This window comes from Stegodyphus dumicola, chromosome 2 (genome assembly GCF_044657685.1).
Source record: "Stegodyphus dumicola isolate Sdum_Otavi_A_Nest chromosome 2, ASM4465768v1".
Taxonomy (NCBI): domain Eukaryota; kingdom Metazoa; phylum Arthropoda; class Arachnida; order Araneae; family Eresidae; genus Stegodyphus; species Stegodyphus dumicola.
This window is the reverse complement of record NC_140769.1, coordinates 274,537,033-274,554,537: the sequence shown is the minus strand read 5'-3', so window position 1 is coordinate 274,554,537 and position 17,505 is coordinate 274,537,033. Positions and strand designations below refer to the sequence as shown.

At 31.4% G+C, this 17,505-nt stretch overlaps 1 protein-coding gene across 1 annotated transcript; it reads left to right on the top strand.

Annotated features, from left to right (window-relative positions):
• The first annotated feature begins 1,403 nt into the window (after positions 1–1,403).
• Positions 1,404–17,221, top strand: LOC118187355 (cytochrome b-c1 complex subunit 6, mitochondrial-like). Its single transcript, XM_085812179.1, has 2 exons — positions 1,404–1,750; positions 17,103–17,221. The coding sequence occupies exon 1, from the start codon at positions 1,476–1,478 to the stop codon at positions 1,728–1,730; it is 255 nt and encodes an 84-aa protein (XP_085668305.1). The 5' UTR covers positions 1,404–1,475; the 3' UTR covers positions 1,731–1,750; positions 17,103–17,221.
• The last annotated feature ends 284 nt before the right edge of the window (positions 17,222–17,505 follow it).

Here is a 17,505-nt window from a genome sequence, read left to right as displayed (position 1 = left end):
AAAATATTTGCTTTAATTATTTCTAAAAATGACCCAGATATATAAATATCCTGTTACAATCAAAATCCTATTCTTACAATCAAAACTTTCTCCACTCAATTACTTTTTTTTCCGATCCACTTGGTAAGAAAATGAACATTGACCTTTTCACGTATACTGAAGAACCACTGATATCATAATATTCATCGGATTCTTTTCTTTGATTTGAGCAGTTTTTACATTTTTAATTATTTCTCCAATGTTTTCAATCGTTTGTTAAATCTTAGTAATGCAATTTTGAAAGCTAACTTGTTGTGTTAAATGTTGAAAATTGCATATAACACACACTAAAGTACATTTCTAATAAAAATAAAAAAAAACTCGTGCCGTAACCTTATAAACCTAATATTTCAACTTAGTTAAAACACAGTTTAAAATTTCTTTAAATGGGAACATATAGCATAGCTATAACTTGCTTCGAGAAAGAGGCGTAACCATTATTACGTCATAAAAAGGCATGTCCAAGCCTAAAGTAAATGAACAACGTGTTAGCGTCTTCCAGAAGTGAGCAGAAAATGGACTAATTCGCTAAAATGCATTCATATCGTAAAAAGAAAGAAATAGCAAACTTATCTATAATTTACCAGAAGTCGAAACATCCACACGATGCCTGTCCTATCGTTGACATCTTTCATTCACTGTTTGTCCTCTTTAGCATCGTTAAAACGTTATTTTTCCTTCTATTTGTTTATGCTACCAAATAGAACTGTTATGCTTACAAATAGAATAGTTACTGTTTTGATATTCCCCCTTTAACTTTTGTCACTGTTGCCATTTTTCATTTTCTAAACTTTTTAAACCACGGGCCTGATATTTACAGAACGCTGTGTTCCTCCATTAGTTGGCGCGCTTATTCTGCGGAGAACAGCCTTGACATAGGAAACCTGCTATATAGGAAACCTTATATATTCTTGGAAAAGAATATTTTTGAAAATATTCAAGCAGTTTTACGAAATTTATGTTAGGTGAAACCAAAGAATTCTAACCTCCATGGGTGAAACAAGAAACAAGTCTTTTCGTGTTATAGCATTATAGATCCAATCATAAAAATCTCACTGCCTTGTTTAGAAATCTGTATATTCATCATAAAACTAGGTCTCGTCCTCGAAGCTTTATTAAAAAGAGCAAATACTGCCCACGGGCTAACAAGTTCGCAGATTCCCTGCTTTACAGGGTTGCTTTACAGATTGCATCAAGATTAATAAGAAGAAAACTCTAAAAAATATATTTAACAAGACTTATTTTTTATTAATAGAAAATATCTCTCGATAAACTTTTTGAATAACAATGATAATAATAAAACAGAAACCTAAAAATAACCTTTGAAATGTGTTGTTTTTTTCTAACCGATTTTAACCGTATCTGCAACATACATTTGCCCTGCTTGGAGGTTGCGGCATATCGTGATTTTGGAAATATTGAATTTATTTTTAATAATGGCTTCTGAAAAATTTAAAGTGCAGGCTGCTGAACCAGAAGAGGAGGAAGAAGAGTTGGTCGATCCAATGGAGGAAATAAGACAAAAGTGCGCAGAGAAACACTGTTCCAATTTTCTAGAAAAGCTCAATGAATGCACAACTCGAGTGACCAGCCGAAAGAAAACAACTGAAACTTGTCAAGAAGAACTCTTTGATTTATTACACTGCAGAGATCATTGTGCTCATAAAGAAATTTTCAAGCATGTGAAATGAGTTATTTAAAAATCAAATTAGTAAGTAGCTTTCACCTTAATTTAATTATGAAATGAAATACCGATTGGTGAATGTAACAAGAGGTCATACAAACATTTTGGAAAAACATGAATTTTTTTTTTTTTTTTTTTTTTTTCAGTTTCAAAGTAATGTTATTTAATTTTTACTTAAAGAATCAACAATAACATGCCTATGTAATAACACTAGTAAGATGACTATGTGTTTAGCAATAACAACATGACTATGGAATCTGCTTTTGAAAGTGTCACACCCTCTAGAACTACCTCTAGAACCTCGTAAACAGATATATTAAATAGTTAATAAATTCCCATAGCTTTTTAAAAATATGAGACGGGACAGTAAAGATCTGAAGCAGGCACCTTTAAAAGGATATTGATAGGATTTATTATATAAGTGTTAGAAATTGTTTAAAGAGCATTCAGAAAATCATATAACTTTATAAGTACCATTTATTGGCAGTATATGAAGCCCTAACTGAGCGAAGATTTGTGAAACCCGATTTCATATATATGTTTTACCTTAATTATTTCCGTTTAATTGGTCCAGCACTAAAATTTCATTCATATGCGGTTCAGTACTAATAATTGTCAGCCTCAGTTCTGAACAGAAATTATGAACAATTTTTAAAGGATTAATACCAACTGAAAATGAAGGAAATTGCAAAATTGACAGCAGTGATAGTACTAAAGAAGGAGATGAAGCAACTTACAGGAAGTTAATGCAAATTATCAAAAATGACTTAGAAATTGTCTGATTTGGTAATGGAGATGGTAAGAGATTGATCCCAGGGCTTAATTTCTAAAGAGTAAATAAATAAATAAAACGGCCATTAAAATCAATAATAATTAAAAAATTAAATAGTTAAATATTATCAGATTAAATAATAATTATTAATTGAATATTAATTATCAATATTTTTATTGTTAGTTAATTAATAATTATTGTTCAATTAATTAATAATTAATATTCTTTAAAATAATTTAAAAATAAAATGAAATTACATAAAATGTACAGAGGTAAATTAAAATTTAATAAGCAATTTTTAATATAAATTTATTGCTAAAAATAAAATTTTCAAGATCAGATTTCTACTGAAATTGTTGTTCAGTTACATAGAAGTGCCAGAGCCTTCTTATTTAGGGCTTATGTCTTGTTATTTTGGCTTTGTGTAGCAGTGATTTTTGGAGCATTTTGGTGCAAAAATCGCCATTATGCAAGCCAAAATAAGTCAAAGAATTGCACTAACTCGGTATCCATGTACTGCCAAAAATCTCCAATTTTCGCGAAGGGGTACCCTTAAATATACTTTTACCTTTATCCCAATAAAGCTATGGTATGCCACCTAGGGGTGGTTTTTTAAACTCTTTATATATATATATAATTTTTATCATTTAATTCTGCCATTACCTAATTTTCATGCAATTCCGCTGTACAGTTTTTGCTGCAGACTGCTTGCAAATTTCAAGTTTAATTATGGACACCCTGTATGTATCCATGAGTATATGCATGTATATATGTGCATATAAATGTGTGTGTGTACACACACAGATAAATTCATAAGTATGTACTATATACATATGCATACATGAACACATACATGCAACTATAAATTTCTGACAACAGAAGTGTACCTGTTTTATTTCATGATAAATCATATCAAGTAACTGTCTGCTGCTTTAAAATTACCTTGGTTTAAGTGTTGCTTTAAAAGTTTTGCTCAGTTTATTCTAAAGGAGTAAAAAGCGCTTTCATCTACAAGTTAGAATTTTTGGTTTATCTTTATATTATGGTAACTTGGCATTTTTTTGGCGAAAATTTGGCGACCAACTCTCTTACAGCAACCCTCTATTTTTTTTTTCCCGCCGCCATTTTGTCTTCACGAAGTAAAGACATGTATCTTTTCTTTTTATCTACTGAACACTTCTTCCAACAATCTACTAGCCGAATTACACTTATGCTAGAAATTTTATCTAACATAACTGCTTAATTATGACAAACATTCACTGCAAAATTGGGAAAAAGTGCACAATACCATACTCCTTACGCGTTTTTCAAAATAACACATACACATAAACCATGTACACGCCGACTTATTTTTACTTAAAAAAACATCCCAGAATTACACAAAAATGGCATTGCGTACACTCTTCACTATATCCATGTACACTGCTTTTTTCTCATAAATTAGAAAAATTTCACGAAAATACATGACAATTTTCTCAATCTTTAAACCCGGTAAAAAGAACATATATGAAATTACCTGATCGCGAAAAAGTTTATACTCTTTCCAAATATGAACATTTCCACATATAAAATAAATAAAATGTCCAAAAACTTTTACCTCTAAATCATCTATTATATTATACACGTCACCAACGAATTCATACCACAAGCATTACAAATACTTAGTGTCAAATATTTAAATTATTTCCATGCACGTTTACTTCAACTTAAGCGTATACCAAATTCCTACAAACATAAAATTCACAAAATAACTATTATGTAATTAAAATATCACTAAACCATGTATATGTCGACTTATTTTTACTTAAAAAAACATCCCAGAATTGCACAAAAATGGCATTGCGCACACTCTTCACTATATCCATGTACACTGCTTTTTTCTCATAAATTAGAAAAATTTCACGAAAATGCATAACAATTTTCTGAATCTTTAAACCCGGTAAAAAGAACATATATGAAATTACCTGATCGCGAAAAAGTACATACCCTTTCCAAATATGAGCATTTCCCCGTATAAAATAAATAAAATATCCAAAAACTTTTACCTCTACATTATCTATTATATTACAAACGTCACTAACTAATTCATACCGCAAACATTACGAATGGTTACAAATACTGTCAAATATTTAAATTATTTCCATGCACGTTTACGCAAATTACTTTACTTCCACCTTACATTTAGAACAATGCATAAAAATAATATCCTCAAATAATTAAAAATACTAACTTACCTATTCTTCTTCAGAATCTTGATTACGTGTCCGATAAACTTTTCTTATTTCTGTTTCAGGATCTTTAAAATCATACTTATAGTTCACAGCAAGGTACCAGGTAAAATAAATAACTTAATAATACATCTTTACTTCTATCTTGCACAACCTTAAAGAAACACTTATTACTACCCCTTTCAATCCCACTAAATACCCATTTCGAATTCACTTTAGTTAGGGCCATGAGATCCAAAAATTAACCAACACTGTTTCACACAACACAGGATAAAGCCAAATACAATATTTCCAGATTTTTTCCCGATTTCCCCCCTTTTCCGATTAAAGAACCGTAATTCGTCCATTAGTATCACATGACATATCCCATGATCTCTCATCTCCCTCATACAAAATAATGCGTAATCGGAACTGAGTACTGCTCTCATTATTACCAAAGTCCCAGGTAGTAACCTTTATTGCCTCCAAAATGTCGCGAAACTACCAGTTACCATATTCTAAAGATCAGCCGAATTTTTAAGTAAATTATTGTTGCAAGGAGTTATTTCACATAAATTAATTTGATTTATTTAATATATTAAAGTATTGTAAAGCTTGTATAAATGTTACAATAATAATCCTTTTACTTAAACTGATAGTAGCTGATGATTTGGTAGTTGTTTCTTTGGTAATGGTAGTCATTTTGCATCTGATTAACTTCACCTTTCTTGTTTGCCTAAATATGTGTTCTGTCTTATGCTAAAATAATGAAGGCGGTCAATAGAAAACTTTAAATCATTTCGCTGATTCCACAAAATGTGAATGAATGTGTAGTGTGATCTTCCCAAATTCTAAATCAGTTTCATACTTATTGAACAAAATTCAGAAATGAAAGTTATTAGAATTTGATTATTTTTCAAAATAGAATTTCTTCATCACACTCATCCGTCGGGAAACGATTCTGAAGTTGTCATCCTCCTAATTATTAGGAAAAGCAACAATATGCTATATATATTCACTGAAATAAACAACAGCTTCTTTATTTTGTCAGTTATTTTCTTTTTAAGACTTAAAAATATCATAAAAGCTTGACTATCCAGATAGCTTTGGAAATGCTGGATATGTGTAAATTGCGGGTGGTTGAACGCATGCAGTTCATTGTAGAAAAGCCAAATAAATGAAAGAAATGTTGTCAAAAGTTATAATTTGTTATCAGCTTATTTGTTATCAGCTCAAATAGCATAAGTATGTCTATATTTAAAAGCTTGCCAATGTTTACAATTATGTAAGAATGAAGCATTTCAGCCCTAAAAGTCACGTATTTAATAGCCCTTAAAACATATGAAAGTAAAATGTTACTGGATTGAAATGATATCGCCAAACTTGTGACAGTCATCCCAGCTGAAGCTTAACAGATTGTTCTTTAGTGAGTCAGATAATTAACTGGTACAAATTAGGTATGTAGCATATAAAAAACTTAAAATGCTTACCATAATTTTTCATGTTGCATCGCCACTATTTATCCGCTTTCAAATAATGTTGCATATCCTGCTCATTTCTGAATCCAGTTCTGATAACAGAATAGTACCATTTTCTCTTATAATTATTGATTTGTTGATGTGTAAATGTTAATAAGGAATTAAGTCATATTCATAGGCATCTGAAAAAACAATGATATAGGCATAGCATAGAGAGAATTAAAGTATTCACTGTATTCCCAAAAGTTGTTTTGCTTTAATTAATCTCTATACTTAGTAGTAAATTGCAAATTTATTGGCCCATGAATACATTTCCTATAAATTAATCAGTATTATGACGGCATAATTTGAAAAAAGGAAAGTTTTAAGATTTTAATTGTTTAGAGCTCAATTTTACATTATTTTAATTACTAAAAATAAACATGAGAAATGCTCCAGAAAATCTACAGATAGCTAATTAAACAGCTGACAAATTGTGCATAGTTAGCTGTATAGACAAAATAGTTAATACAGTCAAAAGTCTTTAATCTAGACTCGTCGGGACTTCGGCGATTCCAGATTATAGATCAGCAGTTTAAATCTGGTAAGATGGTATGCAGAAATTATAAACTTAAAAATATGAAACCGTAATTTATGAAATAAAGAATAATTATGATCTAAAGGGTATCAAAATTTACAAAAAAAAAAGCTTAATTATTATTTGTTTACTTTATTAAACATTTCTTTCAATTTATTTTTCAATTCAATTTAATTTAAGTTGTTTAAATTGCTTCGTTTTATGTGATGATACTTTCTCTTTAAGTCTATAAACAGACATAATTTCTTGTTCAGTTACAAAGTTCTGCTGTCCAACTCCTATAATTTCTGTGTCGAGAATACCGACTAATTTGTCAATCGAAATGTTTTCATTTTCAATAACCTCTATGTCATTTTTTCACTAAGCGAATTATAATGACGAGGAATTTGATTTAAATCATATCAAAGACGGAGTACATCGAGATGAAATACTACATTAAGTAAGGAATTATAAGCCAAAATAAAAACATCTGTCCTGAAGATAAGGATAGTGCTGACAGATCAACTTCCAGTTCATTGCACGGCGTGATGCCCCCGCCACCTCAGAGCAGCGTGAAATTGATAAACAGATTTCGGAATGGCTAGAGAAACAAAGGATATGCCTTTATTCATTTTTTGCAGCAATTCCACTTTTTTTCTAATGGATATCGAAACATACTTTCGCTTTGTAGATCCTTTGGCAGCTCCAGCATCGGAAATTCTATTTGACATAATCGAAAGTTCAAGCCTACTTTTATAAAATAGCTCTAACAGTCTGCAAAAAATAATAAGCCGGATTTGAAGATTAAGGAATAACGCAATCTGCAACATTAACTAAAATAGATAATTAGATAATTTAAGCTTAGTTTATACCGTCCGTTATACATTAAACGTGCATGTGTAAACGTATTATGTGCAAACGCGTATGTGTATGCGCAAACGCCTATGCGTTGACGCATGCGCAGGAAGTTTGTAGCTTTGAGGTCCGGATTATAAATCATTCCAGATTATGAGTGTCTGGATTAACGACTTTTAACTGTAGTCTAGAAAAATTACCTGCAGGAAGTTTGTACTCAAAGCTTTCTAAACAGAACTTCTGATAAAATCGGAGGGCCTAACAAATAGTAGAAATCAATGAAAGCCTTTTTATGAAATTGGTCAAATACTGATTGTTTATTAAATAAAGACGCATTTGTTCCTTTAGGATTCCGCAGGGATGATTCGCACAGCTGTGGCAGAATCTTCACCAAAATTCGTGGATCGATAGTAGCCAACTTTCACAGCTGATAGCATAAAGCATAAGTACCAAAATTTAATTTGCTATAAAAAATTTTTGGCACTATTCCATTTTGAGGACCGTAAAAACCTATTGTTGCTGCCAGTGCTGCCAAAAATAATTGAGGCAACCCTAATGCAAGAAAGGAAGTATAATAGTAAATAACTATATAAAGATTATTGTTTTAATTTAGATGAAAGGTCAATTTCATATAATACTTTTTATTATTATTATTTATATAAAAAAGGCTAAACATAACTGAATGGAAGCATAAGAGTAAATAACTATTTCAAATCATTATTATAATTTATATATAAAAAAGCTAAACATGACTGAATGGATTCCTGCATCGCTATTTCGCTACCGAGTTCTAGCTAAAGCATAATTTCATCTCGTTGGTTGTTCGAACATAATTTTCTATAATGAATGATCCCTTTTCCTTGAAAAAAATCTCGGTAAAGTGCAGAATCGCTCACTTATTTGTTTGCCGTATTTTACAAGGATAAAAACAATTGGATTTTTGTCAATTTTGTTTTACTTTTTAAGTGAAAATAGGTCGATGTGTACATAGATAAAGTCAAGGGTGTGCGCAGTGCCATTTTTGTGCAATTGTGGGATATTTTTTTAAAGTGAAAATAGGTCGATGTGAACATGAATACTGAGTATGCGCTATTCTTAAAAACACGTTCTTGAAGCAATTCCCAAATTGTTAAATCCATAGGATATGAAAAAAGGATTTAAAATTTTCAATGGCATCTTAAAAAATATAGAACTATCTAAACTTACACAATTTGAAATCAGTGCATACGCTAGATTTGGCGTGCTGTTAAATGAGCGCGTTTGCTAGATTTTGCACATACATTTTCGCTGCAATATTTTACGGTCCTTGAAATGGAATAGTACCGAATTTTGGGGCATCAATTGCTTTCAGCACATGTGCAGTTTGTTTTCAAAATTGCTGCATTGGGTCATTATTTTCGTGGATATTATGAGAATGTATATATTTAATGCAAATAAGGATAAGCATCCAAAATGTGTAGATAATATGAAATTATAGAAATTGTAAGGATGTAAGGAAAAGTATTTTTTATACATCTTTTCTTTTGCAGTTAATCCAAATAGGGTTGCCACGCTACTAGGAAAAGTCAGGAAATTTAAATATTTTAGTTTAAATCTGGAAGTGTCAGGGAATTTCAAATGACGTTCCCCAAATAAAAGCGATTTTTGCACGAACATTGGAAGCGATCACTTTCTTGTCAAATTATGTATCGTGTAAACGTTATTCAGGCAGCTGGCATAGACCCAATTTTTGCAGCTCCAATTAGATTTTCTTTTAGAAAGGCAAAGCAAGCTTCTAGTAACCTCGAGAATCAAGTGTGCGGTGCATGTTGAATGAAAGAAAATACCTTCCCATTCTCGTATAAAACAAAATCAGTTTAATCCTAGTATACGGTATACTCGTACATGGGATTTGGTCACATTATGCTGAGCATAAATGGGTAATTTTGGTGTTGGTGACAATTTTCAAAATTGTGCCAAGGCCATACTATACACTAGGATTTTACTGCAGAATCTTTTAAACTTTTGTTTTCTTTTTATAAATCAGTTCTTTGTCATTTTGCAGTAAAATAAAAAGAAAATAGTAATCAGTCATATAGGCTAACCATTTAATATTATATTTGCCAAAATATTGATTATTGTAATTCAATCTTTAAGTAATTAACTTTATTTTAATATTATTTGCATCATTTAATGTGGCTTCTTCCTCCTAAATTTATTTATTATTAGTTAATAATACTTTCAGATTTCAGGCAATTTTCTTTGGCATATGCCTCAAACTAATTCTGCAGTTATGATGATACACTATCACGAAATTTAATGCACATATTTTTTGCTGCTAAATAAATATAAAATACCTACACTTATTTAAAAATATCACTAAATAGATTTCTTTTTTCCGTTTAGCTGCAAAACATCTGGAAAAAAAAAAAGACATTTTTAAATCCAAATTGAGCAGATTTTAATCGGAGCGGAGGAAACAACTTCTGTTATAGTTATAGTTATAATGCTTTGAAGATTATATTGTTGCGTGCTTACGAATTTGTTACGAAATGAATGCACAAGTCCGATGAAAAATGAACAAAAATTTATTATTATCACAAAAAATATGATTAAATGTTCTCAAATAATTGTGCAGTATCACAATATATTACAGTAGTTATCTTCTAACTACTCAAACGTTCAAAAGAACTTAATTCAAAAGAGCTAAAGAAAGCTAATCCGCGAATTCGCTACAGTCAACAAGAGCAGTTTTCTAAATTACTACGAACTGAGAGGTTTTCCTCCTTTTATAAGATTTTAAAAATCGCATGCGAGAATTTTCTAGTACTTTCTCAAAATCAAAAAGAGATATTTATTAAATGTTTAATGCATGCGCTCTTGTATTTTCAGTTTTCCGGCTTAGCTTCCTTTTAATATTCGTCACGCGCTGCATTGTGCGGGAAATAAAACCATTTAATGTATAATTGAACTAACATTAGCTTTTTAAATACCAAATTCGTAACAATATATATAAGTCATATGCAATTGACAAATTTTTATGTTTTTAAGTGGTACCATGATTAATTTACCTCTCGGCACAGCCAATGCGCATTATGCTGATAGACTGGAATTTTCTTAAAACACAACTGGCAAAGTCAGAAAATTTCATTATTACTGTTTGAGTGGCAACCCGGTCCAGAGTACTGTGAAACTACAAATGAAGCATGAAAGAAAACACTACTTGAAACTGTGAAACTGGTGATCAAAATCTTCCAAAGTAATGGGAAGAGATTCCCAATAATCCTGGATATTTTGTGACAGTAATTTTTCCATCATCAAACATAATTATTTTAGACAGGGCTCGGCCAATTAGGAAGTGACAGTAATTCATACTGGGGGGGAAAGGTGATATCCGCTATCATAAAGGAAAACTTTGCCATCACAGGATCTTGTTGAAATCATCTCTGGTGTTCAGAATCTTTATATAAATGGAGAAAACAGAAAAATGGCTGCAGAAAGTTGAGGATGATGAAGGTTATAATATTTTATCACATTAGTGATTTTTTTATGCAGAGATTAAATGAATCTAGGAAAGAGAAAAGTGAAATTAAAAAAGCTAGAATGAACTATAACGTTAACTCAGAAATATGTAGACAAGCTGTTGTATGCATCAATAAACTGCATTCTTTTTGATGGGCTTTGATTATGTCACAGCTTTGGGCACATCCCTCTACATTTTTCAAAAAGAATGGTAAACATGGATGGAAATAATATTATTGCAGTACAAAGTCTTTAATCCGGACTCGTTGGGACTTCGGCGATTCCGGATTATAGATCATCAATTTAAATCTGGTAAGATGGCATGCAGAAATTATAAAATTAAAAATATTAAACCGTAATTTCTGAAATAAAGAGCAATTATGATCTAAAGGGTATCAAAATTTACAAAAAAAAGCTTAATATTTATTTGTTTACTTAATTAAACATTTCTTTCAATGTAAGTTGTTTAAGTTGCTTCGTTTTTTGTGCTAATACTTTCTCTTTAATTCTATAAACAGATATAATTTCTTGTTCCGTTCCACTGTTCAAGTCCTGTAATAGCTGTGTTGAGAATACTGACTAAGTTGTCAATCGAAATTTTTTCATTTTAAATAACCTCTCTGTCACTTTCTTCACTATCAGAAGCGGTACATCGAAACATGCTTTCGCTTTGTAGATCCTTTGGCAGCTCCAGAATCAGAAACTCTTTTTGATAGAATCGAAAGTTCAAGCTTACTTTTTATAAAATTGCTCTAACAGTCTGCAAAAAATAATAAGCCAGATCCAATTAGAAGATTAAGGAACAATGCAATCTGCACCATTAACTGAAATAGATAATTTTAGCCTAGCTTATATCGTCCGTTATACATTAAACGTGCATGCATAAATGTCTGCATGAGCAGAAAGTTTGTATCTTTGAGGTCCAAATTAAAGACTTTGTACTGTATTGAGTAACCCTGTTTTAAAACGTGTGTTAAATGTCATACATAGGGCCATTTTTCGATTAATCATGCATATTTGTGCATTAATTAACAAAAATTAGTAATTCATTACGCCAAAATTATTTGTGTAGCTGGTTTTGTGTTACAGTGGCCAGTGTGAAAGAAAACTGCAATGTGCAGTGAAAAATACATGTAAGTGCACTGAAATTTCAGAAATTGAATTCAAACATAAATGCATTTAATATGTTTAAGTTTTATTTGAACATGAACAAATTTGTTTACATGGCAGAAAATAGGAAAAAATACTTAAAAATTTTAAGTTGATGATGATGATTAAAAATGATGATTCTCCACACCCAGAATTTGGCGATAGGGTCCTTTAAAACCATAGTCGCCCTTTAAAAGGGAAAGTATATAAGGTATTTCTCCCGACTTCTTGGTGTGGTGGTCTGCACGCTGGGTGCGTATTCCAGAGATCTGTGGTTTGATTCCCGCCAAAGGCGTTGATCATTTTTCATCTCTCCTGCTTCCAAAAAATACCTAATGTCTCTACAACGTGAATATAAAGTTTAAGAGTTTAGGCATTTGAGGTTCAAAGCATGTTTGATCTGTAAACAATCATGAGTTATGTTTTGTAATTAGGATAAATATATGTGGACACCCTGTAAGAAAATGCTTCTAAATTGTTAAAAAAAATGGGCTGTGTTTTTTCAAAGAAATATCAAAATATAAGAAAAACTGTTCATTTTGCATGAGAAATTTAATTCACCATTCATAATAATAAATTCTAATTCTCATAATGATAAATACATAAGTACTACTTCTGTGGCAATTGAAAATAAATTTAAATTCTCGAATAGACAAAAGTGTTCATTTAATACATTTATTCGTAATAATGTACAAGCCATAATATATATAGCTTGTTAACTACATAATTTATTTTTGAAGTACTTCTGAAGAGAGGGATAATAGAACAGTTCTAAAACCAAAGAGTGAACAATTTGCAAATGGAGAAGAGAACTATCAAACATTATTATTGTATAATATTAATATCAAACATTATAAATTGTATTAGGTATGAAATGGATAAAATACTTTTTTTAAATAAAAATAGATCTTGCAATAATTTTTTATTTGGTTTCTTTTTTAAGAGGGTCAGTTTTTGTTAATTGGTTACTGTTTAAAACATGAACTTTTCATTACATGAGGTGATTGATTTGCATTTTTTATTTCTCTACTGTTTGGAGTAAAAAATTAATGGTTTTCCTGAAGTTTGTAGTTTTCTCCAACATTTGAGGATGTCTCTTAGAACAGTGTATATATCAGTGGTTTTCAACCTTATTTTGCCCCATGCAGCTCTTTTACCATTTCTAGACAATCATTCCCCCTTTTCAAAACTCAAAAAATATATTTATTTAAAATTTAGATTATTTTTAATGTGTTTTATATATTAAACAATAAAAAGTTTAGAAATTGCTGATAAATACCAAAACTTGAATAAAAGTAGTTTTTTTTATTCATAAACTAAATCCTTAGCAGGTAAATAAAAGTCTCACTGTATTCCCTCTGAAACTATGGTATCCCGCCCTGGTATATATAGTGATTCTCACTATTCATATATTCCTTTATAACTTTTTTAATTTTTATTATTCCCTATGAAAACTGATATGGATTTATCTCTTTCATTACAAAATAAGATTTGATTGGAGTGTATGCTCAAAACGGTAGCTGCCGGCATCTACCATATTTACTCGCATATTTTCCCCCTTAGCTTAAGTGCAAGGTTCTGAAAATTTTTTAAATAGTCATGTAATTTCCTTTTTCTTGAGACACCCAGAAAGCCAGCTGCCTTAAATTTTAAAATTAATTCATTCACATGGTGGTTATTTTTGTCTTACTGATTTACTAATATATTTTGGGCATATGGGTTCCAGTTGATAAAGCTATAATGAAGAGCTTCAAGAAAATGTGGACATCTAATGCTCTTGGTGGTCCAGAAAATCATTGTACGAGTGAAGCATCTGAAAATTGACAGACTGGTGGGAACTTGTAAGTTGATAATAACACAGTGCCAGCAATTTAAGGTCTGTAGAGTAGCTGAGGACAGCAATAAGAGCAGGCGAGATTTAAGATACAGGAAAGCACAAATGTATTATTAGATATTGCATTGCTAATGTTACTGTGTATTCTTATTGGAATGTAGGTTTCTTTTAAATAAATAATATCCTTTGGAAATTATTTGCATAATTTTTTCCATCTTGATTTATGTGCAGTAAAAATTAGCTAAAAAAAGGGAGAGATATGCAATTAAATATGGTAATTATTTTGACTTGTGAATTTATAAATTGCTGCAAATGCATATTAATGTGAAACATTAATGATTACTAAAAGAAACTTTATGCTATGAAAAAAATTCTGTTTATCACGTTTACCATCATACTCTTCAGAAGAATAAATGCACTCATATTTTCTAGATGCATCATTAGAATATCTTCGTGAGATTTGCAATTCACATATAAAAGTATTTGAACGGTTGCCATTTTCAGCATATGCTGTAAGCCAGGTATGTCATACTTACTCTTAAGCCGCTTGTGACACGATGCATTTTTCTGTGGCCCTTGGCACATGCCAAAAAGATAGCAGAAAATTATTAAATACAATGATTTACTATATAAAAGCATAAATTATAATATACTAGCGGGCTAAAGCCCGCTTTTAATTGTTCGTGTATGTAAGAGTTCCTGTGTTCAATTTCGCCTATTTGGATAGTTGGACTGAACTACTAGTTTCCAGCGATTTAAACTGGTTTATTCCCGTACGCATCCATAAGGTACTGCATACACCTTACACATGCGGAAAATCACGAAAACACCCATTCAGCCAGCCCGTTCCCCAGGATTCGAAAGTTGGACCGAACTACTAAATTTTAGCAGTTTTGCACGGGCCGCGCCCGTTTTATTCATGTACTCATCCACAAGATACTCCTGATACACTGATACACATGCGTAAAATCAAGCCTGCTCGCCGGGACTCGTAAGTTGGACCGAACTACTAGTGTTCAGCTTAATCCCTAAAATAGGGAAAACCCGAGAAAGAAAGTGCAAAACGTAGGGGAAAATTAGTTAGCAGAGTCATTAAAAATGCCCTAATACAGTTTTTCTTCCCTTCGGATTTCTTTGTTGACAGACTGCGATGAGTTTTGAGGGGGGGGGGGCTGGTTTCCGTAAGTACCAGTTTATTTGTAGAGCTGTTAGGTTTAAACATGAAAAATCAGCAGTGCCCTCATCGGGACTCGAACTCTGGGTCTTTTGATTGGACTGAATGTGCTTTTTAGTTACATCAAGGAGGAATTTTAAGGAAGGGGGGGGGGAATTTCTTACACATGTAAAGATGGAATTAACAAAAATTCAGTGCAGCTTGGCTTTAAAGGAAAAATTCAATGAAGTAGTTAAGTCATTCATCTAACCTGTGTTTTGAAAATCACCATCACGAGTAGCTATCTCCAGACAGGAAAGCTCATTGCTGGGAAAAGATGTCAAGTGTGGGGAAAACAATATACAGTCAAAAGTCGTTAATCCGGACTCGTCGGGACTTCGCCGATTCCGGATTATAGATCATCAGTTTAAATCTGGTAAGATGGCATGCAGAAATTACAAAATTAAAAATATGAAACCGTAATTTATGAAATAAAGAACAATTATGATCTAAAGGGTATCAAAATTTACAAAAAGAAAAAGCTTAATATTTATTTGTTTACTTTATTAAACATTTCCTTCAATGTAAGTTGCTTCCTTTCATGTGATAATACTTTCTCTTTAATTCTATTAAACAGACATAATTTCTTGTTTAGTTACAAAGTACCGCTGTTCAAGTCCTATAATTGCTGTGTTGAGAATACGGACTAATTTGTCAATCGAAATGTTTTCGTTTTCAATAACCTCTGGGTCACTTTCTTCACTATCGGAAGCGAATTATAATGACGAGGAACTTGATTTAAATCATATCAAAGACGGAGTATATCGAGATGAAATACTACACTCAGTACGGAATTATAAACCAAATAAAATAAAAACATCTGCTCTGAAGATAACGATAGTGCTGACAGATCATCTTCCAATCCGCGGCGTGAAATTGATAAACAGATTTCGGATTTCAAAACGCTTTGTAGATACAAATTACATATTAGTAAATATATATCGGAAATTCTATTTGACATAATCTTTCTAATCTATCATAATCTAATAATGACGTTTCTGCACCCCCCCTCCCTCTGCCGCAGAGTAGCGTGAAATTGATAAACAGATTTCGGATTTCAAAACATACTTTCGCTTTGTAGTAAATATATATCGGAAATTCTATTTGACATAATCGAAAGTTCAAGCTTACTTTTATAAAATTGCTCTAACAGTCTGCAAAAAATAATAAGCCGTGGATCCAATTCGAAGATTAAGGAACAACGCAATCTGCAACATTAACTGAATTAGATAACTTTAGCGTAGCGTATAACTCCGTTACACATTAAACGCGCATGCGCACAAAATATTCGCAACTGTAAGGGTCTTATGCGCTCTCGTAAACACCTGTGCGCATGCGTGAACGCGACGCATGCGCAGAAAGTTTGTAGCTTTGAGGTCCGGATTATGGGTGTCCGAATTAACGACTTTTGTATATCCAACTACTATCCAAGTTTCCTTTATCCATTATTAAGCAGAAAAATCACTTTTCACATGTTATACACGTATGACTATTTGGCCCACATCATTTACTGAATTTGACTCCAAGCAGACGTTCTTTTGCAGTGTTATAGTGTAAGCATGTGTCAGTTATCACAGCAAGTTGAACGTTTAGATTTCCCAGTAAAAGGATCATTCAGTATATAGAATCAGCATTTGCAAATAAAGCTTGTATGCTTGTTGTCTTAATGATATTTGGTGCTTTTAATGAAAACATTGCATTATGTATGAATTACTTGAAATTTATGTTGTATTTCTTCCTTGGAAGAACTATGATTACAAATTCTGAGAAAATTTTTTATCTGAAATCTTAATATTTATTTTTTATTTCTGCAGGTGCAGTCCCAATCATATGATACTCTGTAATGTGTAGAGAAAATTCAAAATTCAAGTATATGCATTTTGTTTGTAAGGAAGCGAATGAAAATGAAATAAAATGTGAAAATTGTTTCTTATATCCCCTAATTTTATTGCTTGATGTTTTTCATTAATGTGCATTATTATTCATCAAAAGGCTGGAAAATTTTGCCCTTTCTTATTATGATAATGAAATATTTAAAAAATTCTATAAGTTTATGCAAATTATGATTTTTTTAAAATTATTTCGGTCACCTTGCTTAAAAGTCAAATTAGTTATTGAACATCATTATCGTATGAATGAGAACCTGAAATCAACATTAACTGATGCCCTTCCTTAAATTTCACAGTGTTCTAAACAGTTTCAGTGTATTTATGTAGG